Here is a 12,612-nt window from a genome sequence, read left to right on the forward strand (position 1 = left end):
CACAACTAGTTACTAACATAATTTCTTGGAGTGCATTTGAAGGGTGAGGAAGGTTAGCAGTTTTACCCTTTTAACAGATATAATCATTTTCTGCAATGCGTAAGACGCATCTTTCACACGTTTGAAATTAGCCAAAAGGACTCGCATGCACCACCTACACTTGGTAAAACCACTGACTAACAGATATCTGTCAGCTTCCTGAAATCATCTGTTATGTTTGGCTGGTCTTAAGAAGCAGGAGGAATTAATACTGTTTAGAAAAAAATAATGAGCAATCAGAAATTGTAATAATGCACATGCCTGACAGACTTGGCTTTTTATGATAAAGTTAGAGTGTCATTGGATAAAGGAAGGGCAACTGACATCAGCTACCTGGACAAAATGCAAAGCATTTGACATCCTGGTCATCAAACTGGAGAAAGATGGATTTGATGGATGAACCACTTGCTAGATAAGGAATTGGCTGGATGGCTGTATTCAGAATTGCAGTCAGTGGCTCAGTGTCCAAGTGGAGACTGGTGACAGGTGGCGTTCCTTGGGGATCGGTGCTAGGACTGATGTTATTCAGCATCTTTGCAGGTGATAGACAGTGGGTTCGAGTGCAGTCTCAGCAAGTTTCCAGATGACACCAAGCTGTGGGGTGCAGCTGAAAAGCTAGAGCGAAGTGATGCCATCCACAGGGACCTGAACAGGCTTGAGATGTGGATCCATGGCAACATACAAAGTTCAACAAGGCCACGAGCAAGGTCCTGCACCTGGATCAGGGCAATCCCAAGCACAAGGAAGGAGGAGGATGTGAAGGATTTAGGGGTGTCGCTTGATGAAAGACTCAACACAAGCCAGAAATGTGTGCTTGCAGCCAAGAAGGCCAACCATATCCTGGGTTGCATTAAGAGAAGCATGACCAGCAGGATGAGGGAGGTGCCCCTTTACTCTGCTCATGAGACCTCACCTGGAGTACTGTATTCAGTTCTGGGGCCCCCAATACAAGAAAGACATCAAGCTGTTGGAGCAGTTCCAGAGATCTGAAGTATATACTTCTTAGAAGCTAAAATATTTAAATTTAAATACCAACAAGTATTTACTTATGTCATTGCTACAGTTGCCTCCCACAACTGTAAAACATCTCAAAATACTGAGAAAATTTTAAGTTCTATCTTTGCTCTATAAAAACAAATGTACTAGCAATTTTTCTGGATTTTTTAACATGAATAATTTCTTTAAAAATTTCTACAGCTCAGTAAAATTGAAATGCTTAAGAGTACAGGCATCTGTTTTATATTTTTAACACACTGTGTGTGAGTTCAATGATACAATTCAACTGTGATTATGGATATTCAGAAAAAAATATACATATAAAAAAGATAAACTAATATTCAGCATCCAGTGAAGTTTTACAAGACAAAGTCCTGTCTGCACAGACTTAGATCAATAGCGAGGCTGTTAGTTTGCCATTACAGCTATGAGATTTGAAACATCTCTTTAATTCGTACTCTGCCACATTGTATAGTTCTATTTCTTGAGAATACACTGCTTTCTTTACAAAGCAATGGACTTCAAGAATTCTGGATCAGTAAAAACATTTTAATATGAATCAGTTCGAATTAAAATTCAAGGCTAAATAAGCTTTAAAAATACAGCTCTATTTCATCTAATCAGATCCATGTGCATTTCTGCACTCTGAAAAGGCCTCTTGCTAAATGATTTCTTACTTCCATTAAAACTAATTTGGCAGTAAGTACTCTCATTTTTTGTGTCTCTGACAAAGGAAGCAAAGTGGCAAGCAATCTTTGTTTTGACTTACAACTTAAATTGAGAGAAATCATCAGGGCTGATTATGCCGAAACAAAGAAGAATCAGCGTTTGCTAGTGTGATACTTATCCACTAAGCCTGGGCAGAAAACACTAACATGCAGAGCTAACTACTGCTGAGCATTCGCATTCCCACTAGCCTTACAGCTTAGATTTCTGCAATACTGTGGGGTGAGAACGATAGCATTTAATAACTACTTTGCAAGTAACAACATACAATATATAAAATGAAAAAAAATCAGTCTTTGTCTCACTTTGCTTTTTGTTTTGTCAGGGAAAGGATGGAGAGCTGATAATGAAATTACATTTCTAGTAATGACTTAATCCAGGTATTGTAAGCATCGCGGTTATATCATACAAGCAGCATCAAGCCATGTACATGATCTTTTTCTTAAAGTCATAGAATGAGTTGTGTTGGAAGGGACCATCGACTGCTACTCTGTATCTAACAAGTATAACACAACATGACCGTGAGTATTCTTAAAACTGTTTTCAGTGTGCTTATTAACATTACAAATTACAAACTATAAACAAATATTAAACTGAATTAAACAAATAAAAAGCAAAGCAAAACTTTATTAAGACCAATCCAAAACAGCAATTGTAATAACTTATAGTAACAATTTCAATATACAATTTAAGAAAATTACCGTCTTTTCACATTTTTTTTCTCTGTACAGTCATTCTTCTTCATACATACTTTACATAGCAGCCTCATTATAATTTCCCACTGGGATTAGAGTACAGAAAGTCTAAGCTACATTTAATGCAACTTCTTTGGTTCAAAGCAGTCAACACCCTTTCTCAAAGACTTCATAATTTTTTTCCATAGCATGTATGCTGTTGCCATAAATCCATGAATTAGAAGTGCTTTCTTTGAATTCCAAACTTCCATTGAACAATCTGTCCGATTTCAAGATAAGAATTCATCTGACAGTCATTAACAATCAAGAAGCTGCACTACATTCTCTAAGCATTTTAAGTAGTAGGCATTTAGCTCGTTTTCTTCTGGCTGTGGAGTAGCTAAAATGAAACAAAAACAAGATTTTAACTTCTAATCAATTCTTAATAAAAAACATATTTTCCAAAGACCAAATCAAATGCCTTGCATTTTATCCATATCCTATTTTATGAGCATTCTGCATTATGGAGTAGAAAATTTAAAACAAATAATACTTAATGTTTCAAACTCTGTTGTTTTTTGTGGTGTGTTATGTTTTCTTACTCAGTTGTAAGAACAAAGTGAAAACTGCCTTTTGATTCTCCTGTGCTACAATAAGGTAATCCCTTGTTTATTTGGTTTTTTTTTGACAATACTTTTTGGGAAAAGCAAAGTGGGCAACGAAAAATAACAAAAGAAATTGAAAAAAAATCCTCCACTTACACTTGGAAGAATAATCTACCATTTTAGCTCAATTGTTGCTGTAAATTAATTGAATAATCACTAGGGTGAGCCAATAAAGAAACTTTAAGCAGGAAAATATTGAAGACAACTTCACATTCTTGTAAACTGTAATAACTACAGGTCCATCAAGTATTTTGTAGTCATTATTTTGGTATTTAAATGTTTACTGAATTCAAAAATCAATATTTCAGATTACGACTTTCCATTCTGAAGTAGTATATCAATAAACATTGATCAAAATTATGAAGTACTAGTCTGTCAAAACCATGCATTTCTACCTTGTTGACTCAACTTAATGACTTGAACAGTCTAAGTTTTGTTGTTCTATAAATGTCGACACAAAGTTGTCTATTCATTATCATGTTTTCAATATAAGAAAACCTTGCTTTATACTACAGTTGGTGTTTGACTTAGTAAAGGATGAATCTGGAACACCAGCACAATGAATTAGAGCAGACATAGCACAAAGCTATGAGCTGTTCTAGCATCTCCTCCTAATTAAGATCCTAACAAATATTGTACTGTAAGCAGAAATTTTGTGGTAATTCTGTTGTTCAGAATATGAAGGTAACTTTGTATTAAAAGCCTCTGCAATGATAAACCTGACTGAATACTAGTGTAGAGCAAATTAATTCAGGAGGAAAGTTCATTGATTTAAAATTAAGTATTTGCATGTTTTTGCAAGGTCAGAGTCTGATGCAACGAATTACAACATACAAATCCATTATTATCTACTGAAGCTGCAGCTCCAGACTAATGCTTGAATATTATTCCAAAATGAATACTCTTGAATGTAGGAATCTATCATACAAAAGCTACTCAAAACTGTAGTTATCTTCAGGTACTTCAGAAAACTCTTAAGCTTTCAAGAAGTCAACTAATTCATAGTACAGCTTTTTAAGACCGGCACAACCACCTGTCCTGATTCCTTCTCTATGTAACTGAATACAGTGACTTTGAAAATTCTTTAAGAAAATTTTAAGCTAACATTTTCTTCTAAATCATTAACACAGGAGTATATTTGCTGCACACAAAAACAGACCTGTTCTTGCAAATGAACCTCATCTATCTCCTGAGATCTTGCATGAAATTTTTTAATCAAATGGCATTTTACTATCTATACTTAAAAGATACCTGGCTATAAATCGTATCAGTACTCATGATTTTAGAGATGAAAGTATCCTGTCAAAACTTCGCAGCAAGCCAAAAATTACTCTGATAATATAAATTAGAATGCAGTAGTGAGCTACTTAATGAAAAAATAGAGAACTGGAATTAGCTGAGATTAAAACTTACTTTTCACTAAAGAATACGCTTCATCTATTTTTCTTCTTATTGATGGATTCTTCAAAGTCACTTTTGCCTGCAGCACACAGAAACAAAACACAATGACTTCGTTTCCCCCCACCTAGACACTTAAACAACAAGCTTAGCCCCCCTGCTTTTAAGCAGATATCGACAATAACTCAATAGAAGGTGAAATTCATGAATTTTAGAATTAGCATATGTTATTGTCAGAGTGTATTTATATGAGCAGTGTGAAATCACACAGGACAAGCTGCTTACTTTTGTTGTTCAAACCCCAATCCCAAGCACCTGTGATTAAAATAAGATGACGGAGCTGCTGATGTGAATTACAATTTTATTTACTTAAAAGTTGCCATGCATAAAGGAAACATTAAATTTTTATTCCTGTATTTCTCAAATACTAACCTTCTGATAATTGTGAAGCAATGCCCAAAGTGAAGCTGCTCCAATTCTCTGAACTGCACAACTATCACTTTCCAAACAGGTAGTTAGAACTTCAATAGCTTTATCTTAAAATAAATAAATAGAACAAATAAACCATGAAGAAAATATCAAAGCCATAATTATATTCATATTTCTCTATTTTTATCCTTGGAGTGCACATTTTATATGACATCAGGGAAATCAGGAAATCAGCATCAGGGAAAAACTGAAAAGGATGGACACTGCAGAAGACCTGCAGAAAAGTCATAAGAAAGGCAGTCCTCTGTCTGCAATTAAATAAGAGAACCTGAAGCACCTTAAAAAACAAACAAACAAACAAACAAACCCCTAGAACAGTTCTGAACCCGTTGTTACATCATCTTTGTTACACACATATGTGTCTATGGTGGTAACTTTATCACTACCAAAAACATTTTCAGCACATGACAGAACACGTAATAGTTTGCTTCAATAGCCATGATTTGCAGCAAATAATAAGGTTTCGTTTGAAGAAATGAACTTCCATGGTAGAAATTTCTATTAAAGTTCTGAAGTAGATTATTACAAACAGCAGAACACGGAAACCTTCACAATAATTATCTAAAAACTATTCTACTTTTCCTTTTGCTAAATAATTTTATTTTGAATGCATTTCTGCTTCTATGAAAACCATTTTTATAAATATGCTTTTCTAAATAATATTAAGATCTTGATCAGTAACACAAATTGCACCAAAAATATGGTATCTTGGCAGACATATTTTCTAATAGCTTTAATACACTTCATGCACTTACCATTAGCTAATATCTTGGGCTTATTTGTTGGACTAAAACACATGTTATGTAGAATAAGTAGTGCTATATGTTGGCTGCTCTTGTGTTTGCATTTACACATTTCCACTATCTGGTCTAAAAACCCATTTATCTTCATAATCATTTGCTGTCCATCTTCTCCAAAAGATATGTTCAGTAGCAGCTTTAGCCAAAGGGTACACACGTTGCTAGGATTTTTAAGACTTCCTTTTGGTAATGAAAGACACAAAAAGTTCTGCAGGAAGTTACTCTGTCAGAAGGAACAAAAAGGATGTTAGGATATGTACTGTTCAATGGTTTCTTCACTGCTGTTAAGACTTTCCGAGGTATATACTTGAACAACAACTAATATAAATATTTATTGATATATAGATATATATTTACTGAAACCCACTGTTAGTCAAGGATTTTTAAAAATAATTACATATGATAAAGAATCCACATCATAGCTATAAAGTTGCTATGGTAAAACACATTTTCTTCTCTATTCATTTTTGTGGTACAGACAGATACATAAAAGTTGGATCAATACAATATATTTCTTTAAAATCCCATCACTACATAAGCATTCTGGTTTGCTTTGTATTTATTGTTTTTGCCCCCAAAATGAACTAGAAACAATTTTAATGAATCAATGCAGTACTTGTGTAATATGTTCTTGAATCCTCACTTATGTTAACAAGTGTTAAATGAACAGTATCTTTCACTTCATATGTAGTCATAAGCAATGTATTTGCAACAAGTTTGCAGATGACACAAAGCAGGGAAGAGCTTCTCAGCAAGGAGAAATATGTGGGTACTCCCAGTATATGTTGAGAGCCACCCAGCTGGAAAGCAGCTTTGTAGACGAGGACCTACAGGTCTCAGTGGAACAAGCGGCAGAAATGTGCAACTGCCACAAAGAAGGCAAAAAGTATCTTAAGATGCATTATAAAAAGCATTGCCAGCAGGTCAAGGGAGAAGATCCTTCCCCTCTACAGGCAATCTGTAGTACTGCACCCAGTTCTGAGCGTCTCAGTACACAAGAGACATGGGCATAGTGTAGGATACAATAAAGGGCCACAAAGATGACTGAGGGATCAGACCATCTAGTCACACATGGAAAAAGGCTGAGAAATCTGGGACAGTTATGACCACAAGACTCTCCATATTGAAGTATGAGGGTTTATTACATAAAGCAAAATGTATGTATCACATAATGAAAAAAAATATGTGAAGAATACTATTTACTTACTTTCTGAATAATTCCTTTACAGTCATGAGATAGAGCAAGGTTAGAAAGAAGATCAAAGATCACATGCTGAAGTGGGCTGTTATCATCAGATATTTGGGAAGCCAATTTCAAGATGTTATGCATTAATGAACTGCCAGCTGCACTTCGTACAGACACAAGTGATGACTGTCCGCCACTGGTCCAACAAAGTGAAGCACAACCTTAAGGAGATGAAACATTTATCATATAAGACAGAATATAAATTCATTTTTGAAAAAGAAATTAACTAAAGAATGGTGAACATGATGATTTACAGGAAGAGCAGCCTATTGTTCTAGCATTTGTTTATTCTACTGTTAAAATAAAAAAGTAATTGCTCTGTCTCAGAATGTCTCCTTAAAGACAGGCACATTCTATCTCTGTCTCAGAATGTCTCCTTAAAGACAGGCACATTCTATCTAAGAAATAGTGCATGAGAATCCATAGTGATCCTCTGAATCTGTTTCAGAAATCAGGTCTCTAATTATGTAAGTTTTAACCATAGTACAAAGTAAAATGCTACACTACAGAACTACAAGCTCTAATTAACACATCAACAGGGAACAATTAAGTTACTGATACAATGTTTATGTAAAAATATGCAGCCATATATTTTTATTTAATGGTATTTGTGAACTGTAATCATGGTTAATTATTTATATAAGTAAATAAAAATCAGACTGTTTTTAACTGTTATAAAGATCTACATGTTTTCTTTGCCTGCATTACGCTGAAGTGGGTAAGCAGTTTAGAACAGGTAAGTTTGGGTCACCTCATAAACAACAATTAAGAATAGGAAGACAAAACATTATTAGTTTAAAATCTTATTAACGAGGACTAATACAGCCTAGAGTCACACACAAGAGCAAGAGGGCCATCAGAACTTTAAGCATGATTTCCAGCATATCACAGAACTTTACACATTCACTATGGCTGGCTAATACATTCATGTATTTCTGAAGACCATTTTAAAAATAATGTATTTATGAAAAAGATATAGACTGATTTAAGATCCAGAGATACTAGCTTTAAAAAAGGGTAAAAATGCTCAGTTGTTAATATATTCTTAAAAAGCTAACTCCTAAAGTTATTTTGACAGGGAGAAATCATCAAATACCTATGCTTCTTCAAGTCACAAACAAACTGTTACTTAAGTTGATAACCTGGATATGAAATGAGCAGTGGGGATAATTACTCAGTGGAAATAGAGGATTTCCTTAAATGAAGAGGATTCTTATGAAAAGTGCACTTTTATCAATCTAGTTACTAAGACCAATATATAAATAGAAGAAATACAACATGGAGGTAAATTAGATTATTATATTTTCAACAAGGGCCAAAATATAAACTGTATAAAGTACTGATAATGTTGTTCTCGATAATGAAGTTCCCATAGCAGTATTTCTACAGCATACTATTTAGTTTATTAAGTGTAACCCTCAGACATGGTTTGAATTAAGTGCTATTTAATCCTTTAATACAATTGTATTATTGCTAAATCCAACCCAGTAAAACAGGATCTGAGCAGAAGTCTTGAATGTATTAAAACTCTTGATAGACTTTGATGGACCAGTGCTTTTACACTCTGTTCTAACAGTAGTAATAAACATTCTTTTCCCATTATGCTTTTTTTCCGCTTCCTTTTCATGCTACCCTAATTATTCTTTTAAAATATTTTGTTATGTTACATCACAGAGAGACTATACCTGCAGGATAGTATGCAGTGTAGACACAAAGCAAATGCAGAGCTACTTCCATGGAGGAGTCATCCATTAAAAGCCATGGCCACAGCAAATGGAGAACAGGAACAAGATGAGCTTTGAGTGCTGCTATCTATGAAAACATAATGAAGAATTTATATTATTATATAAACACTATATTACTATATAATTACTACATTACTATAGTATATACAATATCCTTCAAAGTATAAACAAAGTGAGAAAAACAAGTTTTTCCTTACTGTGTCCCATTAGTTTATTTCAGTAAAATCTTTTTTAATGATATGCATGCCTATACTTTGTAATATATACCTCAGTATTAAAATATTTTGGTAACAAAATCTCAAGTATACATTATATATCCATATTTTTGTTTCTGTGCAGCTTTATAATACATAGTTATTGATAATTATCTGCTAGCAATTAAATTTATTCCTCTGAAGAAGTATGCCAGTAAGTCAAACTTGTTACTCTGGAACCACTCTAAAATAAAGGCAAATAAAGGCAAAGATTTATTCACTCCAGTTGGGATTATTCAAGAGCTCCCCATTCTACAGCTGCTCCAATTAAACTAACAGGAACTCAAAAGCACGGAAATAAGAAAGTGCAGTTGTCCAGAGAAAATAACAGAAAATCAGTTATTGAGAACATCCCTCACTGCTTCAAGAAACCAGCTCTGCAGAGCTGAGAACTCTCAAAATTAATCTCATTTGAATTTTTTCCTTGGTGTAAAGGAAATGATCTTGATTCTGGAAGGGAAAGGTTGCATCAGTGTAGCCAAAGTAATGGTACGTGGGAACCATTTGTATAACTAGTTGGCTTATGTAGGCCTGTAATTGATAGAATCACTGAATCATCATATTTGGAAAAGACCTACAAAATCATCCAGTCCAAGCATCCACCTATCACCAATAGTTCTCTCTAAACCAGGTTCCTCAGCACATCTAAATGTTCCTTGAACGTCAGCAGGGTTGGTGACTACACCACCTCCCTGGGCAGCCCATTCCACTGCCTGACCACTCTTTCAGAGTAGTATTTCCTAACGTCCAACCTGAACCTCTCCTGGCACAACTTGAGGCCATTCCCTCTAGTCCTATTAACACGTTGTTCTATATACAAAAACAGGGGCTAGCACATGCCGTTGGCAGAGGTACTCCTGCAAGGAATTACTTACCTTGCATTCTTCATTTTGAAAGAGGCAATTTCTAAGAAGCTGCATAGCACATCTTAACTGCTTTTTAAGGCTATCCTCCTATTTAGATAAAAACATTTGTAGATCAGCACAAAAATACAAAAACAGTGCACAGGAAGAAAGATATTTCAAATGAGAGGTGAAAATCTAAGTTATCAGTGTACAGGTCACATGGCTTCCACATGCTTTCCTTCTGGTTCGTTCCAGGTTGGATTTCTTTCACTTAGCTTTAAACATGTATACTTGCACACCTCCTCCTCTCTCTTTTTAATCCAGGAGGACTGAACTGGCCAAATGCAGAGATCTGTAATGTAGAGCTCACTTTCTCTGAAAATTAAAGAAGAATGGGAAGGAACAATTCCTGGGTCTGAGCTGTATCAACCTAAAGCAGACATCTAAAAAAATAAATAAATAAAAATAAATCAGAAAAATCACTTCCTAAACGCACCTATTTAAAACCCTTGGGTGAAAACAAAGATAAACTATCTCTATCTTGCAGATCTCTGTATTTGGTCAGATCAATTCATCAATATATTCTCTCTGTCTTATTTCACAATTCTTAATATTGGAAAGTTTCTGACCTTATAAGAATAGTACAAAGATAAATACAGACCTTTGGACAGTGAACTATCATGAAAAGTTTCAAGTATAAAAGTGAAAAAATAAAATCTATCTCCATGGTAGCTCTGTGACACTAAAACCTAATGATGGCTTGACCTCTACTGTAAGGTTGATAGACTAAACCGCTTCTGCAAGATGACTGAATTCCAGGAAGCTTGTTGAACCCAAGAGAATGTTTCCATATTTCAATATCTATAAGCATAAAGGAAAAAGGATGCAGGATTCATGCTTATTCTCCAATAAGGTGAAACACTATTTGCTTATAAAGCATACCATGTACAGTTGATGACATTTAATTATTAATTACAAAGCAATCTGAAAAAAAGCTAATGAAAATCAGATGTAAAACAACAGCAACAACAAAATATGTATGTCTTCCTTTTAAAAACATTTTATGACTGGTTTGTCTCATTTTTAACTAAGTAAAATACTAAGAAGATCCTTCAAGAACTTCTTAATGGATTAGTTTACTTAAACTCAAATAGCAATCAATCCTATAAAATTCCCCAAGCTACAACTAATACTTAATGTGTAAGCTGCTAGCAGGTTAAAAAGCCTATAGATTGTGTTGATGGCACTATTTTAACTCATTTACTTTAGGCAGTCTTTATTCTGTTCTGAGAGCTTTTCTAAAGCCTGGCTATTTGTATATATATGTGTACTTGGCTAGTATTATTATAATTATTGTGACAGAAAAGAAATCTCATGTCAAATACCTAAGGTGCTATGAGACTGAAGTTCAAGCACATTTTTCACAACAGTCAAAATAAGACAAAAAATTAGTTCTACTAACCTTACTTTAAGAGCTGTTCCCCAAAGTGGGCTGACAGGTGGTTTGTATGGCTTTCCCTCATGCAAAACCAAATTACTTATCTTTATGCGCCACTACATACAAACAAGAGCACACTTACATTTGCTGCAGCAATCTACAGTCCCAGCTCAATGGGGAAATGTGCCAGAAAGTTTTCTGAAAATCTCTTTCAAAATTTTTTCATTAAATATAAAAAACCCTTCCGGCTAGTTGAGGTCATCTTTCACAAAAGGTTCTTTCTTTCATATCTTAAATTCCATCATTTAATTCCTAACATTTAATGAGAAGCACATACGCCCAGCTTTCTCCTTCTCAGCCCAACAAATATAAATGATAAGCAAACTTCAAGAGGCATACTCAGCAAAGGACACCTTTCAGCCTCCATCCCTTGCAGAAGGGATAATACAGTGTTTAGGTGATCTGAAGGGAAATCATTATGATCTTTGAATATCAGGATCAAATTCCTGTAAGAGCTCATTGTTACAAAATGCAGTTTCACATCCTCACAAAACAAGCACAATGTCTATTTGTACCAATGCCAATGACAAAAATAATATCTAGCTTAAACAATGCACATCTACCCTACCTACTTTCTGCAATTGCAAGTTAATATGGGATTGTATGAGATATGAAATTTGACAGCAGAAACTATTACTTGCATTTTAATAATGCTCTTAGATGTAAATAGTAGAAAGCAGGCAGAAACTTATGAAACTGTTGTATTATAATAAATCATCTATTTTTAGATGTAGTAAGGAAGAGCTGGGTAATAGATAAGTCTGATGATGGAATGAATTGGAAATTAAAAAAGAAAAGCTAAAAAAAAGCCTTGTGAATGGAGAGAAGAACATGGGAGTATTGATAGTGAAAGGAGCAGACATGAGGTAAACAAACTGATAAGAAGCTAACAACAAGGTCAATTTAGTTTGGTAAGAAACCAAATAGGAAATCAAAGCATCCAACCCAACTATGTAGGACAGAAAATGAAATGTAATTGGAAAACGAAGAATAGAAGAAATTAGAGAACAAAAAACAAGATTTAAACATACAAGTAAAATGCACAATAAGTTGGGGGATAGGAAGGAGATTGATGCAAGAAAAGATAAAGAAAATGGCTAGGACAGCTTGAAGGAGAAGAGGAAATACTGAAAAATGTAAAAGATATATTCTTGTGAAAATAAGATAAGAAAAATGAGCTACACTGGGCAGGGGCATGACTGTTAAGGCTAGAAATCCAACTCTGAAAACAAGAAAA

At 34.4% G+C, this 12,612-nt stretch overlaps 2 protein-coding genes across 3 annotated transcripts in view; both read right to left on the minus strand.

Moving 5' to 3' along the window:
- The window catches only part of CD226 (CD226 molecule), a 39,751-nt gene extending 39,180 nt beyond the window's left edge, over positions 1–571 (minus strand). Inside the window, 1 exon segment of the mRNA XM_072328078.1 lies at positions 373–571. Within this exon segment, the coding sequence (XP_072184179.1) occupies positions 373–571 (199 nt within the window).
- A 1,854-nt stretch (positions 572–2,425) lies between these two features.
- Positions 2,426–12,612, minus strand: part of RTTN (rotatin) — a 75,306-nt gene continuing 65,119 nt past the window's right edge. For both annotated transcript variants that reach the window (XM_072328875.1, XM_072328876.1), the window contains 7 exons: positions 9,908–9,985; positions 8,719–8,845; positions 6,995–7,194; positions 5,743–6,010; positions 4,931–5,034; positions 4,514–4,580; positions 2,426–2,835 (listed from right to left, as the gene is read on the minus strand). In XM_072328875.1, coding sequence (XP_072184976.1) covers positions 2,753–2,835; positions 4,514–4,580; positions 4,931–5,034; positions 5,743–6,010; positions 6,995–7,194; positions 8,719–8,845; positions 9,908–9,985 — 927 coding nt within the window. In that variant the 3' untranslated portion in view covers positions 2,426–2,752. The remainder of the gene's footprint in view (positions 2,836–4,513; positions 4,581–4,930; positions 5,035–5,742; positions 6,011–6,994; positions 7,195–8,718; positions 8,846–9,907; positions 9,986–12,612) is intronic.

This window comes from Excalfactoria chinensis, chromosome 2, assembly GCF_039878825.1.
Source record: "Excalfactoria chinensis isolate bCotChi1 chromosome 2, bCotChi1.hap2, whole genome shotgun sequence".
Taxonomy (NCBI): domain Eukaryota; kingdom Metazoa; phylum Chordata; class Aves; order Galliformes; family Phasianidae; genus Excalfactoria; species Excalfactoria chinensis.